This window comes from Diabrotica undecimpunctata, chromosome 4, assembly GCF_040954645.1.
Source record: "Diabrotica undecimpunctata isolate CICGRU chromosome 4, icDiaUnde3, whole genome shotgun sequence".
Lineage (NCBI taxonomy): Eukaryota > Metazoa > Arthropoda > Insecta > Coleoptera > Chrysomelidae > Diabrotica > Diabrotica undecimpunctata.
Window position 1 is genome coordinate 9,354,981 of NC_092806.1, and position 25,870 is coordinate 9,380,850.

The 25,870-nt window shown below is 33.5% G+C and overlaps 1 protein-coding gene across 5 annotated transcripts in view; it reads right to left on the minus strand.

Annotated features, from left to right (window-relative positions):
- Positions 1 to 25,870, minus strand: part of LOC140439134 (peritrophin-48-like) — a 51,818-nt gene that overhangs the window by 17,261 nt on the left and 8,687 nt on the right. For 2 of the 5 annotated variants that reach the window (XM_072528847.1, XM_072528846.1), the window contains exons 1-15: positions 24,743 to 24,798; positions 22,839 to 22,882; positions 22,201 to 22,386; positions 21,901 to 22,083; positions 21,718 to 21,750; positions 19,252 to 19,281; positions 18,030 to 18,062; positions 17,778 to 17,954; positions 14,888 to 14,923; positions 14,315 to 14,353; positions 13,929 to 14,105; positions 4,259 to 4,294; positions 1,756 to 1,794; positions 340 to 516; positions 230 to 265 (exon numbers count right to left, since the gene is read on the minus strand). In XM_072528847.1, the coding sequence (XP_072384948.1) occupies positions 230 to 265; positions 340 to 516; positions 1,756 to 1,794; positions 4,259 to 4,294; positions 13,929 to 14,105; positions 14,315 to 14,353; positions 14,888 to 14,923; positions 17,778 to 17,954; positions 18,030 to 18,062; positions 19,252 to 19,281; positions 21,718 to 21,750; positions 21,901 to 22,083; positions 22,201 to 22,386; positions 22,839 to 22,882; positions 24,743 to 24,783 (1,267 nt within the window). In that variant the 5' untranslated portion in view covers positions 24,784 to 24,798. Of the gene's footprint in view, positions 1 to 229; positions 266 to 339; positions 517 to 1,755; positions 1,795 to 4,258; positions 4,295 to 13,928; positions 14,106 to 14,314; positions 14,354 to 14,887; positions 14,924 to 17,777; positions 17,955 to 18,029; positions 18,063 to 19,251; positions 19,282 to 21,717; positions 21,751 to 21,900; positions 22,084 to 22,200; positions 22,387 to 22,838; positions 22,883 to 24,742; positions 24,799 to 25,483; positions 25,614 to 25,870 lie in introns of those variants that run through there. The other 3 variants (XM_072528850.1, XM_072528849.1, XM_072528848.1) reach the window with 3 other exon arrangements.

The following is a 25,870-nucleotide window of genomic DNA, read 5'->3' on the forward strand; positions in this document are numbered from 1 at the left end:
TGTAGAAAAAATAAATCTTGCATCTTTTTGTATTACTGAACAAATTTAATAGTGTTTACGGATCAATGTATAAATCAATGAATTAATTCATTAATGATTTATCATCAGTTCATTTGAATCTTAAAATATTTCTTTCCTAATTTTTTTTCGCAAAGATTTTCTTCTGGGCAAATTTTAGATATAGGAATTTTAGACTCAATGTATTTTTGAAAGAATTATTGTTACTTACGGGTAACTGGCGCTGCAGTGGAAGATGGCACGGACTCTAAAAGAGAAAATATGAGGTAATATATAACGTATAAGTAAGAAATAAAATACGAAACGAAAATTATTACTTACTGCAGTCTACACTATCCATATAATCACACGCAAGCGTTACGGGATTAAAGTACAAATTTTCTGGACAGTTCTTTAACGACTTCTTTCCGTTGTTACATTCATAATATTTGCTGCAATCGTCTGGATAAACGAATTTTGAAATTCCCGACGATGCTGGGCAGGTTGGATCTACTGGACCTGTACGATGCAACAAACAATTTTAAATCGATATTATAAAGGTGGAAACGTGTGGAATGGTTAAATATATAAACCCGAAATTTCTATCTCAATGGAGTATCCAGTTCGCTTAGTTTAAGTAAAGTTGTATCATTAGTGTATAGCAAGCCAAATCCGTCTGCTACTATTGGATAGTACAGAGGAAAACAAAGGTTATGTAAGAATAGCCAAAGATTAAAAGGTTGAGAAAAAAACATGAGAAAAAAAAATCAAAATAAGCTAGGAGAGAAAACAGAAAAACTTTAAATAAACAGAACCCAATAAAAGGAATTAAATTACCCATCAAATTAAAAAGAGTATCTTTTTGGTTAAAATATAAAATATGTTAGTAGAAGAGAGTGCCAATCGGAACAATATATATAGAAAGGACTTTTGAAACTGATACATTAAAACACGTGGTGAGAATGAGGAAAAAATATAATTTAAACTTGTTGGCAATACAAGAAACGAAGCAGAAACAGCGTAACAATGATAGACGGATTCAATGTTTTGAGTGATGATGATTCTAGTGAGTAATAGATTACAGTGAGGCACAGTTTATTTGATTTTTGAAGCCATTTCTGAAAGGAATAATCACTCCATGATAGATCTAATCGATAGGATTGTTTAATAGAAACAGATTAGTAATATATTTATCAATTTTCATAATATTTCACAAGCATTTGGGAACACATTGAATACTGGCATACATAAACTAACTAAATTACTTTGAGAGAATGAAATCTTCGAAATAAAGCACAATTGAAACGAAAAACACATTAAAAGATATTAATTTTAAAAACTTTAAAAAATTTTAAAACACATTAAAAGAGAAAAGAATTTCGAATGAAAGGAGAATGATTTATAGTCTGGGACGAAGACGCAGATGAATATATACGCAGAAGTTAAACATATTTATGGGACAAAAAGACATCGGAAAACTGTTAAAAATGATATATGCAAGATAGGTAAAACAATACGTTTCTGAGAGGTGAAGCGAAAAAAAGAGAACGATTATGAAAAACAGTGCAAAAAAACTACGTTTAGAGGTGCTGTAAACATGATCAAAAAAGAGTAGGTTACAAATTGGAAGACGACTGTCATGAGAGACAAAATAGATAACAGTAGTGGACAAATTTCAGCTATGGATCCCTGATACCTGGAATGCTATTCAAATGTTTTATTTTATTACATTTTTATATTCAGAAGAAGTCGACTTACCAGTGGTAGTTGTGGTTGCTGTTGAAGCCCGCGTACTTTCTGGAATATAAAAGTATTCATATGTATATGTTTATATATATATATATATATATATATATATATATATATATATATATATATATATATATATAGGGGAGAAAAAGGAGGTTTGGGACACTTTTTGAATAATATTTTTAAAACATTATTTATTTCCTCCTCGTCTGTCTTTGTCCTACGCAAATTAAAAAAAAATAGCTGATATAAGTATTCTTTAACATGAAGTACCACGGATAGGATAAGGAGCTGCAAATGTCCCATAACATCCAAACCATTAGGAGGATTGGGACACTACTATGGAGATTAGAAACAGGATGTAATAAATGTTATTTTTCAACATGATAGAAACTTTTCATTATTTTACATTGGGATATTTCTAGGTCATCATCTATATATTGATATATAATTTGTACTTTCTCGGACGTAGATACGAATCTTCACAAACTTTCTTCTTATTAAAGAGATTAGGGATGGCTGCAGTTGATTTACCAGACTTCTTTCTTTCTCTCTCGAGAGTCAATCTTTGTGCCTCTCTTTGTGCTTTCTCTGATGTACTAGTCAAAATATTACATCTGCCTCTCTTCCTTTCTCTTTTAGCTTCTTTTGCGCAGCTTTAGGAAAAGGTCCGATTTGTTCAGGTGTAATCAGGATTATCGTTGGCATTGTAGATTCTTAAGTGACGTTAGGTTCTTCAGAATTTAATGGTTTTTTAAAAGATGTAAAAGAAACTTTTGAAGAATGATGTGAAATGACTGTATGCTCAATTGCTGACTATTCTTGCTGAGCCAGAAGTACCGGTAGCCTATGCAGATAGAGGAGTGTTCAGATACTAAAGACATTAGACAGTTTTTCAAAAACCGAAAAAAGTTCTTCTGCGTTACAGCCAAAGGGCAATCTTGCTCCACAAGATCACCTATGTAGTAGATGGCTATGGTTGTATCTGTGATTCAGTAGCCAATCATTACAAAATCTGTTATATTACCTTTTAAATGGGACAAAGCCCTACACATCGAGGGGCAGAATTATGTGGATACAATGTGGCGGAAATGTTAACATTATAATTCTCTGTTCATTTGCTGTTATTATCACTTCTAAACCCACGTGGCTTTCGTGATTATCTAGAGTTAACAATATTGGTTGTCCTTAGTGCATTTTGTGTGATTAATTATGTATTCTAGACTCTGTTTAAAAATATCACTTGACATCCTGGAGGTGAAACTTTCAAGAAAACTTCTTATACCTGATTCTGGGAAACACAAATACATGTGGCAAAGCGTTTCCTATTGCATTCACTATAAAAAGACCAGTAATTTGCTCCATCCTTTCAGCCGATGTCACTTGTCCTATTTGATTTTCACTACCCTTAGACACAACCTTGGGTGGAATATTGACTGTACTTATTCCTGTTTCTTCACAATTGGATTTACGATCTGGGTTGATATTATACTTCTCAAAGATATATTACAATTCATTTAGGATCATATCGGCATTAGTCTTGTTGAAGCTTGTTGCCCTATCCAAACTTGCAGCTTCTGGATACCTTAGCGAAAGTTCTTTGTGGCGTTCCCTGTAGCCTTTGAACCTGTATAACCTGCTATTTGAATAACTTTCCACAAATTGCCTAATTCACATGTACATTGCCACGCTAGAATTCTGACCTGAACTAATGTTAAACCATAATGCATCCTACTTGCAGCAAGGATGTATTCAACCAGAGCCAATTCTTCCTCTTCGGAGTATACCATACCACATGTCAAATTAGAACAAAAAACAATGCATTTCTTGTTGGGAGCTTCATCAAATTTCTTCACATGGCGTTGAAGTGCAGATTTTGAAATACGATATGTCTTTGCCACCCGTCTTAAACTGTTCTTTAATCTGTTGTATGGTCTCCACAATGCAAGCCTTTAATAGAGGGTTATTTTTCTATTAAAGTAAATTAAATAATATCAAATTAAAAATAATACAAGAGGGTCCCATATAAGTCTAAGACCTTCCACGCATGCGATGTCCCATTTCTACCAGTGGAGCAATACATCAGTGAACAAACATAACCTCAAGGTGCTCCAGAGTTTTATATTGCATAATTTACAAACTTTAATAAAATCCTATTATTATATTTGTTTTTTGCGTTGATTTGAAATATAATAACAATCAGAAAAATTTATTTACAAAGTAAAATTCTTGTCTTTCAAGGATAAAAGTAGATAATTTTCCCTGTTAATCACACTAAACACATGTGCTTCTCCAACACCAAAGGAATAGAAAATGCTACAAGCAGTACTACATCTGGTAAAGTATAAAACTGATAATTCACATAAAAGGTGGGAAACTTGAAATGTGTAACACCTCCCTTGTCCCACACCTCCAACTTCTACCCTATGTATATATATATTTAGTTTTTAATTTTTTTTTATATTTCTTGTGATGTTTATGCTTAATTATTAAACATTCAAGTTTTACTAACCTGTCGTTGGATTTGTTGCACGTGATGGTACAGCCTCTGAAATAATAATATAATGTATTATACAAAAAATATATTATCTGTAAACTACTTGATTCAGCAAACAATTGTCTAAGACTTTTTTATTCTCAAACATGGTTATGTCTTGTCTTGTCTTGTTGTATTGATGGCTTTGCTGCAAGGCAATTGCCAGCCCGATTTGTGTGAGACCCCACTTTGTCTGGCTCTGGGCCATGCAGGAATCTCTGAAAACTTCACTGAACTACAGCTTTTCTCGTGGTGGCGCTTTTCTTGTTTCTATATAGCTTATAACTTCGCTATTATTGTATCGGCTTTCTGATCTACGGCAATAATATTGGAGGACAAATTAATATTACAACAAATGGGATAAGAGGCCAACACCAAAGCACTAAAACAGGCAGGATTATAGGAAATATCGGGAAAATTGGATAGTTGAGCTTCAGAGTTTGATTTTATTATCTGATCTGATCTACGGCAATAATATTGGAGGACAAATTAATATTACAACAAATGGAATAAGAGGCCAACACCAAAGCACTAAAACAGGCAGGATTATAGGATATATCGGGGAAATTGGATAGTTGAGCTTCAGAGTTTGATTTTATTAATGTTAATGAAACGCATGATTATCTCTATAGTTTCATCTTCCGGAGAGGATAGAAGGTCAGTCATGGATAATGGTGATATTTTCTTTTTTGATACAAAGTACTTATATAAGTCCAAATTAGGAATATAGTTAATAGGGCACTCGAAAAATATGTGATTCAGGTTTTCTATCATGCCGCATTCACAGGCAGGGTCATCTTTTATATTAATTTTGAAAAGATGGGCATTAGTCAGGCAATGACCTGTACGCATTCTAATTATAGTTGTGATGTGTCTCCGATCTTTATAATTTAAATTGCCATACCATGTCTTATCGGTGAATGTTGATTGAACTCTAGCATACCCACGATGTCTGGATGAGACTAAGATTCTCCATTTATCTTTAAAAATGTTTAAAATATCCTGTTTTAAGAAATTTAAAATGTCTTTTATGTCATATACCATTTTTCTGGGAATATTAAGATCTGTTCCAATTTTGGCCAAATTATCTGCCTCTGAATTCCCAGGTATACCTGAGTGACCTGGTATCCAGGATAATTGGATATTATAACCATTCATGTTAGATGCAGCAATTAGCCTTTTTGTCGTAAGAACCCAATATTCAGAATTTGTTGCAAAAGAAGGATTACAGAGTTTTGTTATAGCCCCCTGTGAATCTGAGAAAATTATCACATTTTTAATTTTTTTATTAATGGCAGTTTTTACTGCATCATGTATGGCAATTATTTCTGCTTTGTAAATACTTAAATGGTTGGGAAGACGTGACGAAAATTTATAGTTTAGGGATGGAATGAATATACCAAAACCAACTCTGTTGTCCCTCTTTGACGCATCAGAAAAAATGAAAGTATACTGAGATTTTAGACTATTAGTTTTGGCCTCAAAATTAATTCTTGACATAATGTCTCCTTTTTTACAATTACAGTTAAAAGACTTTAAAGGTTTATTGAGTATATGAAAATCAATTTCGTAACATGGAAAATTTGAACCTCTATATATTAACTTTAAATAGGGCCTATACTGTTGAAGTGCTTCCACTAGGTATGGTATTTTGTCTTTATTCCAATACTCCGGTCTATGGATTATTTTTAATAGAAAGTTGTTGATAAATTGAATAGTTGGATGATTTGTTACAACTAAGAATTTTGAAATTAATTTAAGGGCCAGTAGTTTTCTTCTATGTTCCAGATCTAATATAGATGCTTCTGCTAAAAGAGCAGCCCTGGGTGTGGAACGCATACATCCCATACATATACGCAATCCCTCATAAAACACCACATCCAATTTACTGAGAGCGGCCTTAGAACATGGTCTAAGAAACATTGATCCAAAATCAAGATGTGATTGGACTAGAGCAGAGAAGGCGATCAAAAGTGTGTTTGGATCTGCACCCCACCATACCCTACACAGTGCTCTTAATACATTTAGTGATTTTTTTGCTTTATTTGTAATGTTAGTAATGTGTGGTGACCATTTCATGTTTTCTTGCAGTATAATACCCAAATATTTAACCTCTTTTTTAAAGGCAATGATTGCATTATTAATATGTACGGGGGGTGGGATGGTATGTTTCCTCCCTCTAGTGAACCATACTGCCTCACATTTATCCATGGAAAGTGACAGGTTGTGTTCACGAAGGTGTGCATTTATGTGCTTTAAAGCATTATTGATATTATTTACCATGGCTGCTACACTTTTTCCTCTGATCATAACTGCCAAATCATCAGCATACCCTATGATAGATGCTTCTCCCAAATTTAAATCAAAAATATCCCTTAAGTAAATATTGAATAAAATAGTACTCAGAGGGGAGCCCTGTGGTATACCCGAGGTTGTTGGTACAGGACCCAGGAAGGAGCCGTCATTACCCCTACAATATAGTGATCGTTCTGTCAGAAGATTGAGAATTACGTTACACATTCGGATAGGCACTTCTAAGTTTTTGAGTTTACTATAGAGTTTATATATGTCAACATTATCGTATGCAGCTTTTATGTCTAAAAAAATTACGATGACTGACTCAGAGGATTGAAATGCAAGGTTAATGTAAGATGTGATGAATGTTATGTTGTCATATATACCTCTTCCTTTACGAAATCCAGTCTGATTATTTGAAAATTTTAAATTATGTTCCAATTGCCAGTCTAATCGATTCTTGATCATTATTTCTAGAATTTTGGCTCCACATGAAGACAGGACAATTGGTCTATAATTTTCTGGATTTGTCGGATCCCTATTTGGTTTTAAAAAACTAATAATATTAAATGTTTTCCATACGGCTGGTATTTCTCCACCCATTAAAATTTTATTATAACTATTAATAAGAATTTGTTTAGCTTTGAAAGGTAAAAATTGAAACATTTCATAAGATATATCATCCATACCAGGGGCAGATGATTTCTTTTTATTTAAGGCCAGGTTTAATTCATTTATGGAAAAGGGCTTTAAATTTTCATCTACATTGTCAAGAACAAAATTTGGATCTATATTTATGATTGACATTTTATTTAAAATAGATATTTTAAGATTATCTGGAATAGTAAGATTAAATCTTCCTGTTTTGAAGTTATTATTATTGAATTTCTTAATCTTGTTCCAAACATAAGTCATGCTAGAGTTCCTATTTAAAGTTTCACAAAAAAGCCTAAACTTTTCTTTTTTTTTATTATTTAATTTTTTTTTAGTTAATGCAATGGTTTTTTTTGCTAATATATAATTTTCCATAGATGGAACATTATTAAAATTTGCTATGGCTTTTTTCCTTTCCTTAACCCAGGATGTACAATCATTATCCCACCAGGCATTACCCCTTTTAATATGTATACCGGCCTGTTTAAACGGAATTACTTGATCAGCTACTGTGTTAATAATATACATTAGTTGATCATAACTTAAGTTATAATCTAAATCTTGAAGGTACATGAAAACTTTATTATGGTACGCTTCCCAGTCAGCTTTTTTAAAGTTTCTAATTTTATAAGGACTAGTCATGTTGTTGAATACCTCACAATTGCCATTATCATTAAGTAAAAGACGTACAGGAAAGTGATCACTGTTACCACAATCTTTAATAGTATCCCAATTAGCCTGTATAGCTAGATTCCCACTTACCATAGTCAAATCTACTGCACTTGGTATTGCCGTTGATAATTGAAATAGTGTTGGTGAACCATCGTTCATAATCACAAGATCATTATCAAATAGGAAATCATGAATTATTCTACCTCCTTTGTTGGGTGTAGCTTTATCCCATAAGGGATGATGAGAGTTAAAATCTCCCATAATTATAATGTTTTTAGGATTAAAGGAAATAAGATCATTTAAAATATTGTTATTTATATGCATATGTGAGTTGCAATAAAAATTAATTACTTGTAGATTACCTATTTCTATTATTATATATTGAATATGTTCTGAAGAAAAAGATTTAATTTTCTTAAATATTATATTATTTCTAATGCACGTTACTATCCCACCATACCCATCATCTCTATCCTGCCTAACTATGTTATATGAATTGAGCCTAAAATTGTCATTGGCCTTTAGCCAAGACTCATTTATTAAAAAAATATCAGGGTTTTCGTTGTAAATTAAGCTAATTAAATTACCCCTGTTTGAATTTATGCTTCTTAGATTCCAAAAAATTATCTTTAACTTAATTGTATCTGACCTAGTTGAAAAGAAAAGAAGGTTGTTTAGGACTCTGAGTCCGATTGGGAACCGGGGTCTATATTCATATTAAAATTTTGACTGAAGAGTATGTTTTTAATTACTCTTTTATTATTTTCTGAAGTATTCCAGATTGCATTAATAATACATCTAACTTCATCTGGATATGATGAAGGAGATTCTTGTGAATTATACATATGAACTGCACTAGTAGTAGGCAACTGTGTATTTATATTGTTTTCAAGTTTTTTTGAGAAATTTGGTGAGTTGTTTTCATTTTGAGATCTTGAGTTGGGAAATAGTAAATTTTCATTATGAGCCTTTTTATCATAGCCTTTGTGAATTATTCTTTTTTTTTTATTGTTTTCAGCCACAACTTGTTGAAAAGATCTTTTGATAGGGTCGGTTCTTACATGATGTGTACGTCTTTGTGAAGGTTGAATCAGGTTATCTTTATTATCATGAGTTTTTTCAGTTCTATTAAAGTTTTTAATGATAGGGAATTCGGAGGGGCGATATACAAATTCATCACGTGTCAAATAATTTTTTTTAACTATTTCGCTAGCATCATAGAAGGTTATATTTTCAAAAGACATGAGCTCTTTGATATTTTTTTGTCTTGTATACTCGGGACAGGTTTTATCGGTTGATTTATGGGGGTTTTTACAATAAAAACATTTAATTTCACAAGAAGAGTGAGCCTCCCCGTCCGATTTTTTTTCTTCAGCACAGGTAAAGCACCTCTCCTTGCCTTTACAATTTGTACGTGTATGGCCATACCTTAAACATCTAAAACACTGAGTTACTGGTGAAATATATACAGAAACAGGTCTTTCCAATCTATATACATTTATGGATTTGGGGAGACAAACTCCTTTAAATGTAAAGAGAACCGATCCAGTAGGTTCATATGTAGTTTCATTATTTTTAACTATTTTACGATTAAGTCTCTTAACTTGAAGAATTTCTGCTGAGCTGTCTGTTTTACAGCACTCTAACAGTTCTTTCTCTCCTAATTCGACATCAATTTGCCTAACTAATCCCTTACAAGTTACAAAATTGAATGGTATAAATATTTTATAGCCTTTATCAAGAAGAGTTTTATTTTTTACAAAATTATTTGCAGCTTGAAAGTTAACAAATTCTACTGAGATTCTATTTAAGCCTTTGTTATTAATTTTTTTAATATCAGTTAGGTTTTGAATGCAAATATCTCTAGCAATTTTAATATTGTTAAATTTACCAATATTGAAACCCACTTTTTCAGTGGATTCCACATATACCAAAAAAGGTCCATTATCGTTTTGTGAATAAAAAACTGGCTCTTTTTTAAGGTTATTGGTATTACTGGTCGCATTATTAATAAAATTATCACCACTATCCATCTGATCTTGGCATTCTAGCCCTGTGTTGGGGGGGCCGCCCCCCCCTGTTACGCTCATACTACTTTAAACAATCAACCAGAAGAGATAAGCATGCAATCAGGAAAAACAAAAAAAATTAAGCCAATAAACAAACTATGCAAACTAACAAAATAAAGCTTATTTAGCTGTTATCAAGCTCAACTCACCTTTTAGAAACACACACCAAAAGAATATAGACGCTTACACACACTAACACAAAATTAGAAGGAAAGGAATGAAAACACAACCTCCCAAACTAAAGCTTATGTCGCAAACATGGTTATTTAAGGAAATCAATCGAATAGTTTTTGCCGACAATATAGTTTTTGCCGATAATCTGAATGACTTACAGATATTAACAAATCGCATAACAGAAGTCAGCAACAGATACGGACTAGCTCTTAACATAAAGAAAACCAAATTTATGACAATTAGTAAAAAACCAATACTAAACGCTCAACTTACAATCAACCAACAGAATATCGAAAGAGTCGAGCAATATACATATCTAGGCACCAATTTAAATAGCCAATGGGACCACTCAACAGAAATTAAACAGCGAATAATAAAAGCAAAAGCAGCATTCGTTAGAATGAGAACCATTTTCAACAGTCGAGACATATCATTAAAAACAAAATGCCGTCTATTGAACTGCTACATATTCACAGTTCTGCTCTACGGAATGGAAGCGTGGACACTGACTGTTGCATCTATGAATCGGCTCGAAGCTTTCAAAATGTGGTGTTATACGCGCATCTTACGTATATCCTGGGTTGACAGAGTTACTAATGTGGAGGTCCTGCGTAGAATCGGGAAAGAATGTGAAATTCTCATGACCCTCAAAACTAAAAAGTTGGAATATCTAGGACATGTAATGGGAAATCAAGAACGTTACGGCCTTCTCCAGCTGATTCTCCAAGGGAAGGTAAATGGTAAGAGAGGACCGGGAAGAAGACGCATTTCCTGGATTCAAAATTTACGAAAGTGGTATAACACGACTAACACTGAACTGTTCCGCGCTGCAATAAACAAAGTAAAGATAGCCGTGATGATCGCCAACATCCGGAACGGATAGGCACTTTAAGAAGAGAAGAAGAATCGACTTGGCTGTTGCTGTTGCTGGTTATGACAAAAGGGACATAAGGCAGATATTAGTAATGAAAACAAAAGGAAAAATAAAGTCGATAATGAAATAACAAAATCCGACAGAAAATGGTTAAGATGATGCGGCTAGGAATATAAAACAATTTTCTACAAACTAGTTAGTATGTTAGAATCGTAAAGAACCCATGATCAAATCAGCTAGACTAGTGCTCTTATAAAACAAACATAAATGCATATTTTTATGCAATAAATAATTAGTAAACCATATATTATCAAAAGACAAAAAAAAATCAAACTCTGTTAGTAATCAGAGCTGCAAAGGAGGTTTTTGTGTACAATACGAAATATCTGAGTAGCATCACCAGGTCCAACTGCAGGCACTATACCCATCATTTAAAAATAAAAGACTGGTCAGAAAATAAGACAACCTGGTATAATTAATTGTAAACAGGTAAGCTAAATTTAGATAATATGATAGATATATCGATACCCTAATGCTGATAGGTCGTAACCCAATTTTAGAAAATTTTACAAGAGGCACAAAAAATGTATAGCATAATTATAAAAGATTGCTTGTGTAATGTTTTCTTAAATAAATAATTATGTAATGGCTACTAAGTGAGTTTATTGTAAAAATATAAATTTGTTTAATTTTGATCAGGGTTCTAAGGGATACGACATATTGTAACGTCATGGCGGCTTACGAGTATATCGAACTCTTAGAAAATGTAGTAAGTTATTATAACTCAAGATGTTCTCATAAAAGTGTGGTTTACGTCATTTTAAATCATAATCCTTATTTTTTTATTTTTATTAATTTCAAATAAAAACAGATACAAATGTGTATTTACTTTAAATAAAATGTAGTAAACTAAGCGAATACCATTTAAACAACGTTACAGTTAACATTTTTAGAAATAATTAAAATAAAATAACTAAATAATAAGTTTAAATCTTGGCTTTATTTTTTTGATTTTTGTTATTGTCTTTGGTGATTAAGTCTTCGTGAGGCAGCGTATCATAGAAGTAGTGCACATCTGCAGGTAATACAGACTTTAGATCTTGAAGGTCCTTCCATTTCTTTGTGGTTATTTTTAATCTATTCGAATAAAGTTGATCGTAAACCAAATCGTGATTGACGGTGTTCTTTCTCTGAGGAAGGAGTTCACATTTTTGATCATGGGCCACTTTGTATAATATATCCCCATTTGGTAGGTATTTTAAGCCTCTAAGATCTGTTACCAAATCTCCTTTTGATTTACCTGGACGAATTGAGCTGTAGCGAAAGTTTTTAGAGTCATTGTAGTTTAGAAAAAAAGTGTGGGTGAGATAGGATACTTCCAAAGGTGCATGCTTCTTCCTGGCTTCTGATATTACCGAAATATAGTCTGAGGGTAGGAATATTTGCCGATTTTTTAGTCTTCGTTCAATAAGACTGTGGGTAAAGTCACACTCCATCTGAGTGTGGCCTCTTTCTAGAAATTTTTGCTCAATCTCGACTTCATACTTGGAAGCTAAAACCGATAAACCATTCGCAAGGACGACATTCCTATTCTGATAACCACAGCCGTCCGAGAATATTATAACATTTTTCTTTTCAAAGGTCAAATATTGTTCTAGATGTTTTATTAAACACGTAGTGAATACAGATGAATCAAGGTCTGCCTCAGTCTCATTCCAAACGAAATTCATGCTGCGATGGTTTTCCAAGTTATATACTGTAAAGTTATGTACTTGTAGCTTTATTTTATAGTACAAAGAACTAGCCTGTAACACTGGACACAATTTGACTGCCTGCACATCAACGACAAAACAGTAAATTTCTTTATGGATGGCTCTGGTTTTATCGGTTTCTTTTTCGACGCGTGCTAGGTCTTTTGCTCTAATGTGGGATGCGTATTGTTCATCTGTAATCTGTTTCATCTTGTAAGATGAACATATATCACATTGGTCCTTGCGTGGTTTAAACAATGCTAAATTCATTTCGTCAAATTCTGTAGAGAATTTACAATTTGATAATGGTACCTCCCTGTCTTTACATTGTTCTTTATAAAGATTATATACTTCAGTTTTCGATTTGAAATTATGTTCCAGGTATAACTTTCCAGTAGACTTGCGGCAATAGTGGCTCTCTATTTTAGGCAGCCTGTTCAGAAACTCTCGTAAATTCTGTACTCGCAAAATGTACTGTTTTGCTTTTGGTGTAGACTCTCTTTTTTCTTTGATCCTTGTTTGCATCATGTCACAACTTTCTAGAAATCCATCTTTTCGTGCCGCACTTACCCAGTTCTGTACCATCTTTTCTCCTACTCCTAGTGTGTTAAAAAACATCAATTGGCAGACTTGTAATTTATCGCCTTTTACTCTCAGAAAGTATTCGTAGGTACCACTTCGCCTGGAAGGTCCATCTACATAACATCTTTTTTTCTCCTTGTATGTAACCATATGAGCGAAGAACATCCTTTTTTGTTCCCAGGACATTTCCCAAAATTTTAAAAATATTTCTTTTCTTAAGTTTTATGATATTGTTTGGCAAAAGCGAGTCGGCGCGGTAGCTTTGCACGCTTTGCCATTCAAGCTACACTGTCGAATAAGATGAGTTGGAAGTAAACAAACAACGCGAGCGGGTTAGGACTTGTTAGAAATCGCGGGAATGGCCACCTTACTATTTTATTTAGGTTACGAGAATTTAACAGCATATAGGGATGCACGGTTGGTTGCCTTTGACACAAAAATATGAATTTTCAATTTTTTGTGGGTTACAATCTGTCAGCATTAGGCTATCGATATACTAACTATTACATCAACAAAAACTGGTATCACTGATAGCATTCACACGTCGAAGAATTTCAAAGCAATGTTAAACTTACGGCAGTCTACGCTATCCATATAATCACATTGAAGCGTTTCAGGGTTGAAATACAAATTCTCTGGGCAACTCTTCAGTGATTTAGTTCCTTGGTTGCATTCGTAGTATTTGCTGCAATCTTCGGGGTAAACAAATTTTGTAATTCCTGACGAGGCTGGACAAGTTGGATCTATTGGACCTACAAAATGTAACGTAAAATATAAAAACAAGGTTCTAAAGCTTAAAAGTCCAAAAATATATAATTAAATACACTAATGTTTTGATTCTTCTTCTTCATGTGCCTTGTCCGTTCCGAATGTTGGCAATCAACATGGCTATTCTGACTTTGTTTACGGCAGATCTGAATAGTTCAACAGATGACATAATGTTTTGATATATTTAATTTACCTGTGGTAGTTGTAGTTACTCTTGAAGCCCGCGTACTTTCTGAAGAAAAAAAAATTTGTTATTTCCATATATGTTTCAGTTTTTTTAATATTTGTATTATAAAAATATAAAAAAAAATTATATTTGTATTGTCTTACATAAGTAGAAACATGGACTCTAACGCAGAAAGATGAAAGACTTTTGGGAATATTTGAGCGTAAAATACTCCGCAAAATATTTGGAGCTATAAACGACCAAGGGCAGTGGCGCAGAAGATATAATTTTGAATTGTATCAGCTCTTTGATGAGCCAGATGTCATAACGTTCAATAAAACACAGCGACTTAGATGGGCTGGACACATAATACGAATGCCAGAAAATACGATTGCTAAAAAGCTAACCACAGGAACACCTCTAGGAAGAAGAAGCAAAGGCCGACCGCGAATTAGGTGGTTAGAGAAACCGAACAGAATGGCGACGAATCTTAGAGCAGGCCAAGATTCACAGAGGATTGTCGAGCCAAAGATGATGATGATAATTGTTTTACATAAGGTTTTAATCACTAATTAACTATAAGTAATAAGTTTTACTTACCTGTAGCTGGATTTGTTTGTCTTGTTGGTACGGCCTCTAAAATCGATTATTATATATTAGGCAAAATATATGTTATAAATGTTGGATTATATAGTATATATATATATATATATATATATATATATATATATATATATATATATATATATATATATATATATATATATATATATATATATATATGATTTTATATATAATTATATTTACTATTTATATGAGCTTGATAACTGGAACAATAGAAAATAAAAATAAATGAATGCAAATCAACCCCCATAACTTTCACTTTACGACGAGAAACACCACTACCTATAATAAAGAAATACCCAGAACTAAAACAACCAAATGCCTTGGGCTATACCTGGACCAAATCCTGTATTGGAAGAAACAGATCAGCAAAAAAGAAAACAAATACAGGTAAGACAAAAAGAAACCAATTGGTTTATTGGAAAAACCTCTAAGCCATTAATAAATAATAGAATTTTAATTATTGAAATTATGAAAGCTCTTGACGAAGCTGCAATGAAAGCTATTGGAGAAGTGGATAGCATAAAAAATAGAAATGAATGGTGGAATAAAGAAATAGAACATCTTGTGGGGAAGAAGAAGAATATGTATAACAAATGGCTAGCAACAAAGGACCCTTACGATCGACAACAGTACAACAGCTTAAACAAAGAAGTAAAAAAAGAGGTAAATAAAGCCAAAAATGAGATGTGGAATAAAGCCTGCGATAACGTAGAACATTTTATGGGTACAGCAAGAAGTAAAGAAGCCTGGAAAACAATTAGAGGTAGTAAAACAGATAGAAAAGAATGCAGTAGGTTAACTCTAATAGCCCCAGAATTATGGGTCGAATATTATGAACACATGCTAACAAAAGATCGAACAGAATTCTAAGATATTGGCTACCAAAAATATGATATTTCCTACCGCGAAGAAACTGAAATAACACCAGAAGGAATTAAAAAACACGCCAACGCTATGAAAAATGGAAAGGCTCCAGGACCGGGGGGAGTACCCATTGAACTGATTAAATATGGCCCTGACAAACTATTTCACCTATTGGCCTATACTTTTAATTTATTCTTGAAAGAAGAAGAGCTACCCCCAGAATAGAAAACTGCATATATCAGCAATCTATACAAAAATAAAGGCGACAGAAAAGATTTTAAGAACTACCGAGGGCTTAGTGTAACTAACTCAATCTGTAGAGTCTACGGGAAGATAATTAAAAGCCGAATTGAAGATTGTTGGGAAGACGCTGAAGATCAGAGTGGCTTTCGTACTGGTCGTTCTTGTATAGACAATGTGTTCTGCCCAAAACAAACAATAGAAAAGCGTTTGGAACATAATATGGAGACACACATGGTATTTATTGATCTTCAAAAAGCGTATGACAGTGTCCCATTAGCCAAGCTATGGCAGGTGCTAGAAGACAAGAATATTCCACCGATTTACATTAATGCTGTAAGGGAGTTGTACGATGATATGACGAGTGTAATAAAGATTGGACAAAAAGTGACAAAAAAGATAAAAGTGACCAAAGGACTTCGCCAAGGCTGCTGCATTACACCTACACTCTTTAAGATTTATTTTAAGGGGGTTTTGGATATTTGGAAAAGAAAATGTGAATCTTTGGGTGTTAAAATTGGAGACCATACACTGTACAGCTTGCATTTTGCTGATGACCAAGTAATACTTGCAGAAGATCAAGATGATATCCACTACATGTTACGAAAAATAGATGAAGAATATACTAAGTGGGGCTTATCAATTAATCCATCAAAAACAGAGTACGTAGTAGTGGGAGGTGAAGGAAAGCACTTAGAACTAGGAAGCAAACAAATTCAAAATACTGATAGCTATAAATATCTCGGTGTAAACATTACAAATAATGGTCGGAATACAAAAGAAATAGCTACTAGAATTGGTCAAGGAAATTCAGCAATACGTCAACTGAATAGTATACTTTGGAACAACCACATCACCCGAAACACTAAAATTAGGATATACAAAAGTATCATAGAAAGCATTGCTACATATGGTTCAGAGCTTTGGGTAATAAATAAAAATGACGCATCCAAAATAAAAGCAAAGGAAATGAATTATTGGAGAAGATGTTGCCAACTCACTAGAAGAGATAGAGTAAGGAATACTGAAATCAGAGAGCGTATGGGCATAGACATTGACGTCCTGGAAACTATAGAATGCAAAAGGCTGAAATGGTATGGCCATGTAGAAAGGATGAATGATCAACGATGGCCAAAGAGAATGTTACAGTGGATCCCCACCAACCGCAGGAAAAAGGGAAGACCAAGAAGATCGTGGAGACAAGAAGTAAAAGGTGCAATGGAAGATAGGGGTCTACAAGTAGATGACTGGAACGATCGCAAGCGTTGGAAGCTAGGTTGCGCGAGAAACGGCGGCAGCTGTAATAAACTCGTTATATATATATATATATATATATATATATATATATATATATATATATATATATATATATATATATATATATATATATATATTTATATATATATATATATATATATATATATATATATAAAATTTTAATAAAACAGTTATACACCCAATGTGGACAACGACATAGAGCTGTGAGGCTATAGTAGTAAATCCAATATTGCTATAATGAAAAGATGTCAATCAAATATTTTAAGAGCAATTGTTGATACACCCGGTACGAAACCATCCAAAGGACCTTTTGAGTATCTCAACATCTTAACAGCAAAATAAGTAATCCAGCAGCATAAATCATAGTACATTCAAATAGTGAACACTCATTCCAATTCATTATTTTCCTCAATATATCAATACCTCCACATTGGAAAAAAACCCAACATGAACAAATTTAAATCAATACTGTGGTACTTACGGCAATCTACATTATCCATATAATCACATTGAAGTGTTTCAGGGTTGAAATACAAATTTTCTGGACAGCTCTTTAGTGATTTACTTCCTTGGTTGCACTCGTAGTACTTGCTGCAATCATCGGGATCAACGATTTTTATTATACCTGACGATGCTGGACAAGTGGGATCTATGGGACCTAAACATTAAACATATTACACATTACACATTAGAAAATTCTCGTACACTTTATATTCAGAAGAAATCTACTTGCCTGTGGTAGTTGGGACTACTGTTGGAGTGCTTGCTAAAATAAGAAATTATATCTATTAATATTTTCTCATATTATGAACAAGTATGAGTAGTATATAATCAAGAAATAATAAGAAGCTAACTGTCTGGTGATGTGAACCTGTGTGAGGCTTATTTTCTGTTTATATTTTTGCGTAAAGCCCACAGTTATATTCTTTGTTTTCTTGTTCTCTCTTTTTTCTCAGTTTTGTCAAATTTAAATATTATGCACACTATGCGATGAAACAAGAATTCAGCGATACTGAAGAGCAAAGTTTGGGCGCGAAGAAGACAAGACGTTTGTTTCAATGTACACAAGCATCATGAACCTTGGTCCATGGTGCATATAATTTTTCTAAATTTATTAAAAAACAACTAATATAGTCTTTAACATGGATGCTTAATAATGGCAATAATCAATAAACTGAGTGTTTAAAGGAATAAATCCAAAAAGTGGTCCAAAGTACAACGATCACCCCTACTCTTCTAATTTTATTTGAATGCGTGTCGCTATTATTTTGTACACAGTATCCAGCAATGATATTATCCTACAGTTTTAAACAGTATTGCCTATTTCCTTTCTTATATACCGGTATTTCTGGAGCTGTGCTTCAATATGTAGGCATTTCTTCTACCATATAATTTTTATGAGCTCATGCAATTATTCATCTAATTTTTCTCCTCCTTATTTAATAATTTATTATCTGATTTATTCCTTTTTTTTCGGACTCTTACCGTTTTTTAAATATTTTATTTCATTTTTTATTTCCTTTAAAGATGGTAAATGGATGTTCATTTCGTTGTCTATATTTTCTTCGGTATCATACTCATATGTCCATATCTAGTATTCTCCTTTTATCTGTTTACATTCTTCTCTTAGTTCCAAAACAATTCTCATGCTGTTGTATACATAAAACAAGTTAAAACGCTTATGAAAAAGCTTAGGTTAATAATTTTTGTTTACCGTAAGTGTTAGTCCGAACCTGGCTCTCGGAATATACAACATATTCACCAGAAACTGTTCATTCTGTTTGTAGGCAACACATAACATATTTAGATATATTACTGGTAACAAACAATACAAGAGCTTTCATTCTTGGTAAAGAGATTTTATATTTAAATCGGAAATTACAATAATACACACAGGATAATGTTTAATATACTTTTATGCTATAATATAATAATATACTAAGATATTTACTTACGTGAACTAGTTGCAGCTGATGACTCGGTAGCTAAAAAATACTCATCTTTAGTCAAGTTTCAAATATTCTAAAAAAATATTTTAAAATATTGATTTAATTAAGTTAGAAAATGCGAAGAAATACTACAACCAACTGCTAAAAGTTGTCCTCGCTTTGTGAAACAAACAACAGAGGACAGATTTCTGCAGAGAATTAAGTAGAAAGGTAAAAATAACCCTGACTTAAAATAAAAAAGAAATATTGATAAGCTCATAAAAATGGAGACTACATATTACTAAACAACTACACTCCAATAAGCCTGCTATCCCAAATCTATAAATTTTTTACTACAAAATGTATCTTCTTCTTCTTATGGTGCCGTGCACCTATAGTGCGTTGGCGAATTATCTTAAGGTCAGACGTCTGTCTTTTGCGGCATGCAAAAGTTCGCCAGTGTTAGTTACGCCTGTCCAGTTCTTTATATTTCGCAGCCACGACATTTGTTTGCGACCTACTCCTCTCTTGCCCTCAATCTTTCCTTGGATAATTAGTTGAGGGATTGCGTATTTTTCCCCTCTCAGGATGTGGCCCAGGTATCCAATCTTTCGTGCCTTGATCAAGCTGAGCAATTCTCTCTCAGTATTTGCTCTTCTTAGGACTTCCTCGTTTCTCACCCTATCTGTCCATGGTATACTGAACATTCTTCGCAAGGTCCACATTTCGAAGGCTTCCAACAAAATTTATCACAAACAATTAAAAACAAAACTCGAATTCTATCAACAAGTAAAGCAGACTGCATTCAGGAATGGATAACAGTACCAATTTCTAGTTTCTAGCAGTCAAAATCCTTATAGAAAAGATGACAGAATACAACCTAGTGATACATATGGCTTTTGTTGACTACCAAAAGATGTTCGATAACAACGAATATTGAGCATTCGTGGAAAAGTTAGAGAATACAGGAATATACTAGAGATATACAATTCTCAGCAATAACATCTATAGCAAAGTACACGTTTAAGGGAAGACCAAATCATTCTCAATATTCGACAGAGAGATACTATCTCATTACAATTGTTAAACTTATCGAATAATCAAATAGACAGGTCTAAAGATGAATTTGGAAGAAATAAAAGTGATGCTCCAAATGATAAAGAAATATTAGAAACATTAGAACAAGAAATTTTATATGTGACCAAATACATTTATGTAGGCTAAAAATAACAATAGCAAAACAAAATAAGAAAAGCGAAGTATACTAGAGAATGAGATTGGAATGTACAGCCTTTGGAAAAATAACATACGTATAAACAAAAAGATTCTCGAAAACTTAATAGCAACATTGTTAGATGTGTATTGCAAAATGAAGCGCAAACCTGGACACTAACAAAACACATAGTAAACAAAATAAAAGTTGCCCAAAGATTATTGGATGAAAACTGGTAGAACTCCCGAAGAAGCTGAAGCTGCTTTTACTTGAAGATCCTTTTTGTTTGGAGATCATCCCATTCTGGCTTTGGTTTTACAGTTTCTGGTGTGTCTTCCATGTTTCCACTACCTTTCTATATTCTTCTCTCTCTTTGATTGTCCTTTCTATATTTCTAACTTCTTTACTCCTTAAGTGATCTTCCACTTTTTGTCTCCATCTTAGTTTAGGTCTGCATCTGATTCTTTTACCTGGTGGTATTCACTCCATTAAAACTTTTAAGAGATTGCTCTGCTCTTTTCTCATTACGTGTCCATACCATCTAATTCTTTGTGCTTTTATTGCTCTATGTTCTCTTGACCCATTCATTCTTGTATTACCGTGATTCATCCATTGTCTTGCATCATCTTCATTTTCCCTCTTTAGTCCCTGCTACGGCTGATAAAACAGGGAAAGATAAGAGGATGAAGGAGTATAGGAAGAAGGAGAGTGTCATGGTTGAAGAAATTAAGGGACTGGTTTAAATACAGTTCTATATAACTCTTCAGACCACCAGTGGATAGAGTAAAGATAGTGATGATGATGATATCCAACCTCCGATCGGGAGACGGCACTTAAAGAAGAAGAAGCGTCTATCGTGAATCTTCCTTTTCAAAAACGGTACTGGTAATCCCCTATGCTTTGTTTATTTAGTAAATTAATTGCTGGGTAGTTTTTGCATATTCTATGGTCTCCTTGTTTTGGAATTGTCACTATAATTCTTTTTTCCATTCTTCAGGCATTATTTCTTTGCTCCATATATTCTGTATTAGTTGATAAAACTGTCTGTATAGTGCCTGCCCACCGTATTTTAATCTCACTTTGGAATGGAGAAAGACAAAAATAGAGTCACATACCGATATGGTACTATAACCTATACGAGAGATCAGACAAAATGTGACAGAATAGTCAAGAGAAAGGAATAAAAGTAGTTACGAAAGATCTATGTTTATTTTGGACGCTAATAGGCTAAATAAATATTAAATTGTTTACTAACCAATATTTATTTGAATTTAACTTACCTGCTGAAGGAATCGTTGGAGCTGGTACAGAGCCTAAAATAAAAATTTGTAATATTATTAAGACATTTAGGAATTCTGAGATTATAGCAATATTCGTGTTTTAAAACTTATTTCTTTAAAATGTAAAACAATAGTATCAAAAGAAGAGTATACATTCAAAATAATAAAAAAATTTCTTCTTACCACAATCCACGTTGTCCATGTAGTCGCATCCACTTGTTTTGGAATTAAAGTACATATTTTCAGGGCAATTATTTAATTGTTTCTTTCCATCTACACATCTATAGAATTTGCTACAGTCTTCAGAATACACCACGTTTGAAGATCCTTGTGCCGAGGGACATAACGGATCCTTAGTATTATCATCTAAAACGATATATTCAACTACAGTATTTGTACACTTTTGTGAAATAAGCTAAAAGTAGCATAGAACGTTAAAAGCTAGTTAAAATTATTAATCAGAAAAATAAAGAATCCACTTACTGCAATTAACATATTCTGCAACATCGCAGTAATTCGTATCAGTATTAAAAAGGAGTCCTGGGGGACACACAAGCTGATATTGGTGTCCCCTAATACATTCGTAATATATGCTGCAGTTTGAGGTATCTGGGAGGTATGTAGGTGTGGCAGAATTGGGACAATCTTGAGTTTCGGCAAATACTCCAACTACAAAATTGTTTGAAAAAGGATCAATGTTTTAAATTCTTTCATGTTTTATGTGTTAATGCTTAAATGTATAGATGGAACAAACAGTTTTTATACAAAAAAAGCGCAAGAGGACTATGACGACCGCAAAAGAAAAGTTGTTATAAAGGTATATCTATATTTTTTCAATGACTGCTCCGAATATTTTGCGTAATAACTGTCTTTCAAATATCGACTTATTTATTGACCTTAAGAAATCGTATAATAAAATTCTTAAAATGGTGGACGCCACAATAAGAAAGGAGATATGTATGGATGTAATTAAAAAAGCAACCCATAATGGTAAACAGAAATATAATGATGACAACTGATGAATTTAAGAATCTTGCAAATAGTTCAAACGTTTTCATATTCCCGATTGAGTATATTTACCAGCAGAATTTACAAATTTAAAATATAAAAAGCATACTAACCTGCCAAAAATAAAAGACTCAATGTCATCATTTTACTAGTTAACCTAAAAAAGGGATAAAGTGATTAGTAATTTTGTTTGTATATCCATAATTTCATTGAGAAAATTCTTAAATTTGTATCTTAAAAAAAGAAACAATATTCTAGGTGTAGTTTGTGATTGTAAAAGTATAAAAAGCATGGTATTAAAAACAAACCAATAAATTTATACCACTTATTATTCTTTATTCGTTTGCAACTTTGCAATTTTGCAAATTAATAGGGATCATCATCATCATCATTGGCTTTTACAACTCTTCGTGAGTTTTTGCCGCGTTTACTATTGCCTTCCATTGATTCCGATCCTGTGCTATTATTTCCCATGGCCTTACTTCCATCTTCTCCAGGTCTTCCCTGACTGCGTCTTTCCACCTTTTTCTAGGCCTTCCTGTCGATCTTCTACCATCTGGTCTTTTCCAAAACACATTGCTAATCAGTCTGTCGTCATCACTCCGTACCACGTGGCCTGCCCATCTTAATCTATTGGCTTTTATGTATCTTACGATGTTTCCTTTCCCGAAGAGAGTCTCTATTTCATTGTTGTATCTGCTCCTCCATTCATTTGTCACGCTGTCCCTGCAAGGACCATATAAAATTCGCAGGATTTTGCGTTTCCATACTAATAGCTTATTGATTTCTTTCTTTCTCATTGTCCATGTTTCACTTCCATATGTCACTGCTGGTCGTATTATGGTTTTGTACATTTGGATTTTGGCACGCCTTGAGAGAAGCTTTGACCTCATTAGATGTTGAATGGCAAAGAATGATTTATTCCCCGCCAATATTCGTATTTCAACCTCCCGTTCTCCTGTGTTTTCACTGGTAATTGTTGCTCCTAGGTATTTGAATTCTTTGACCACCTCAAAATTATGATCGTTTATGGTAATGTTTTGTCTTATTCGGTGTCGTTCCTTTTTTGATACGACCATGTATTTAGTTTTTTCTTCGTTTATTTTCAGGCCTACGCTTAGTGTTGCTTCTTCAAAGTTCGATACTATATCCTTAACTTTCAGTGTTGTCTGTGCTACTGCATCTACATCATCTGCAAATGCGAGAATAATCTTTGCTCCTCTGGCAGTTATGTCTGGTTTGACTCTGGTATAGATTTTTCGCATTGCATATTCCAATGCTAGGTTAAATAGTAATGGGGACAGCGGGTCTCCCTGTCTGAGTCCGGTGCTTATGCCGAAAGCCTTTGAAGTTTTGCCTCCTATTCTAATTTGTGCAAAGGAATTGTTGACACACATTCGCGCAATCATGGTCAGCTTCTTTGGTACGCCTAACTCCATCATTGCACTCCACATTTTTAAGCGATCTATGGAATCATATGCTTGTTTGAAATCTATGAAGATCTGGTGTACTTCTTTATTATATTCCCAATACTTTTCTAGCATTTGTCTGATAGTAAATATTTGGTCGATTGTTGATCTTCCAGGTCTAAAGCCGCATTGGTAATCGCCAATAATTTCCTCTGTATATGGCAGTAATCGTTTTAGTACAACTGAAGCTAATATCTTATATGTAGTACCGATTAGTGAGATTCCCCTGTATCCCTTCTGCCTTTTTTATGTATTGGCACGATATAACAGCCACTCCATTCTTTTGGCATTATTTCTTGTTCCCAGGCTTCTTTCATTAATTGGTGTATTTTAATTCTAAGTTCATGCCCTCCTTTTTTAAGGAGGGCATGAACTTAGAACTAAAATACAAATACAAATTAATAGAGATGCTATCCTATTTATAGAAGATATCCAAGTGGAAGAGTTTTACCATCGCCAAAAACACATCAAAAGCAGATTTCCGCTTACCGGCAAACAGCGTCGATCTGCACCGTTGTCTCGCGCCTATATACAAACAGAGTGAATACCTGTAAAAGCGAGAAAGATGCTTCGAATTTGTCAGGTGCATTAACAAATTCTAGTAAAATGTCGTCTTCTGATGACGATATAATTCCTTTGGATTCTGTTTTGACCGAACTGAAAAGAAAGGTAAAATTGGTACACATTCTCTTAACCCGGCTTCATCCAGGTGGGGTCTAATGGTACCCCCAACACATAGAACTAGCATAATTCTATGGTTAATACACTGATGTTTTATTGGTTGCCTATAGCTTCCTAAAACATGTTGCCGTTGGGTATTCTGTATTCTGAACCAATTTCAGTTGTAAGTTGATCGTCAAAGTCAGTACAGTGTTCTGCATTAGATTATCCGATCCGATTAAACCCCACCTGGGTGACGAAGATACAATTTTAATTCGCAAGGTAACTAAGACAATTTTAATTCGTGGCGTTATTTGTTGTACATATAAACTTTTTTCTCTAGAATGAATTACGAAAAAGAACAAGCCAAACTATTGGCACTTTGGCAGGAACTCGAAGATGATGAGTATGAAATTATGGACCCCGACGATGAAAACGAAATTGTGATCAGTCTAATGGTGAACAAAATAAAGAAATTGAGGAACTAGAAGTATTGGAATCTGAAAATAAGCGAAAAGAAGATAAAAAATATCCTTATTATTTAGGTAGGGATTCCAAAACAAAATGGAGAAAACACCATAGTAATAAAACAGTTAGAACGAGGGCAGAGAACATAATTTCGAACTTACCAGGATCCAAACCATATGCTAAAAATGCTAAGACTCTTTTAAATTGCTGGCTTCTTTTTTTTTTTTTTTGATGAAGAAATGCTTGAAGGTATCACGGTCTGCACCAATGTATTGATAAAAAAGCGTTAGCCTACAAAGATAAAGCATATTGTAGCAGAACCAATATTGTTGAAATAAAGGCATTATTTGGCCTCCTCTACCTAGCGGGTGTATATAAAAATGGTCATCGTAATCTAAAAGACCTTTGGCGAGCAAATGGTACAGGAATCGATATATTTCGTTCAGTGATGGCACTCAATAGATTTACATTTTTATTGCAGTGCTTACGTTTCGATAATGTAGACAATTGACAAGAAAGGCAACAGTCTGATAAGTTGGCTCCTATTA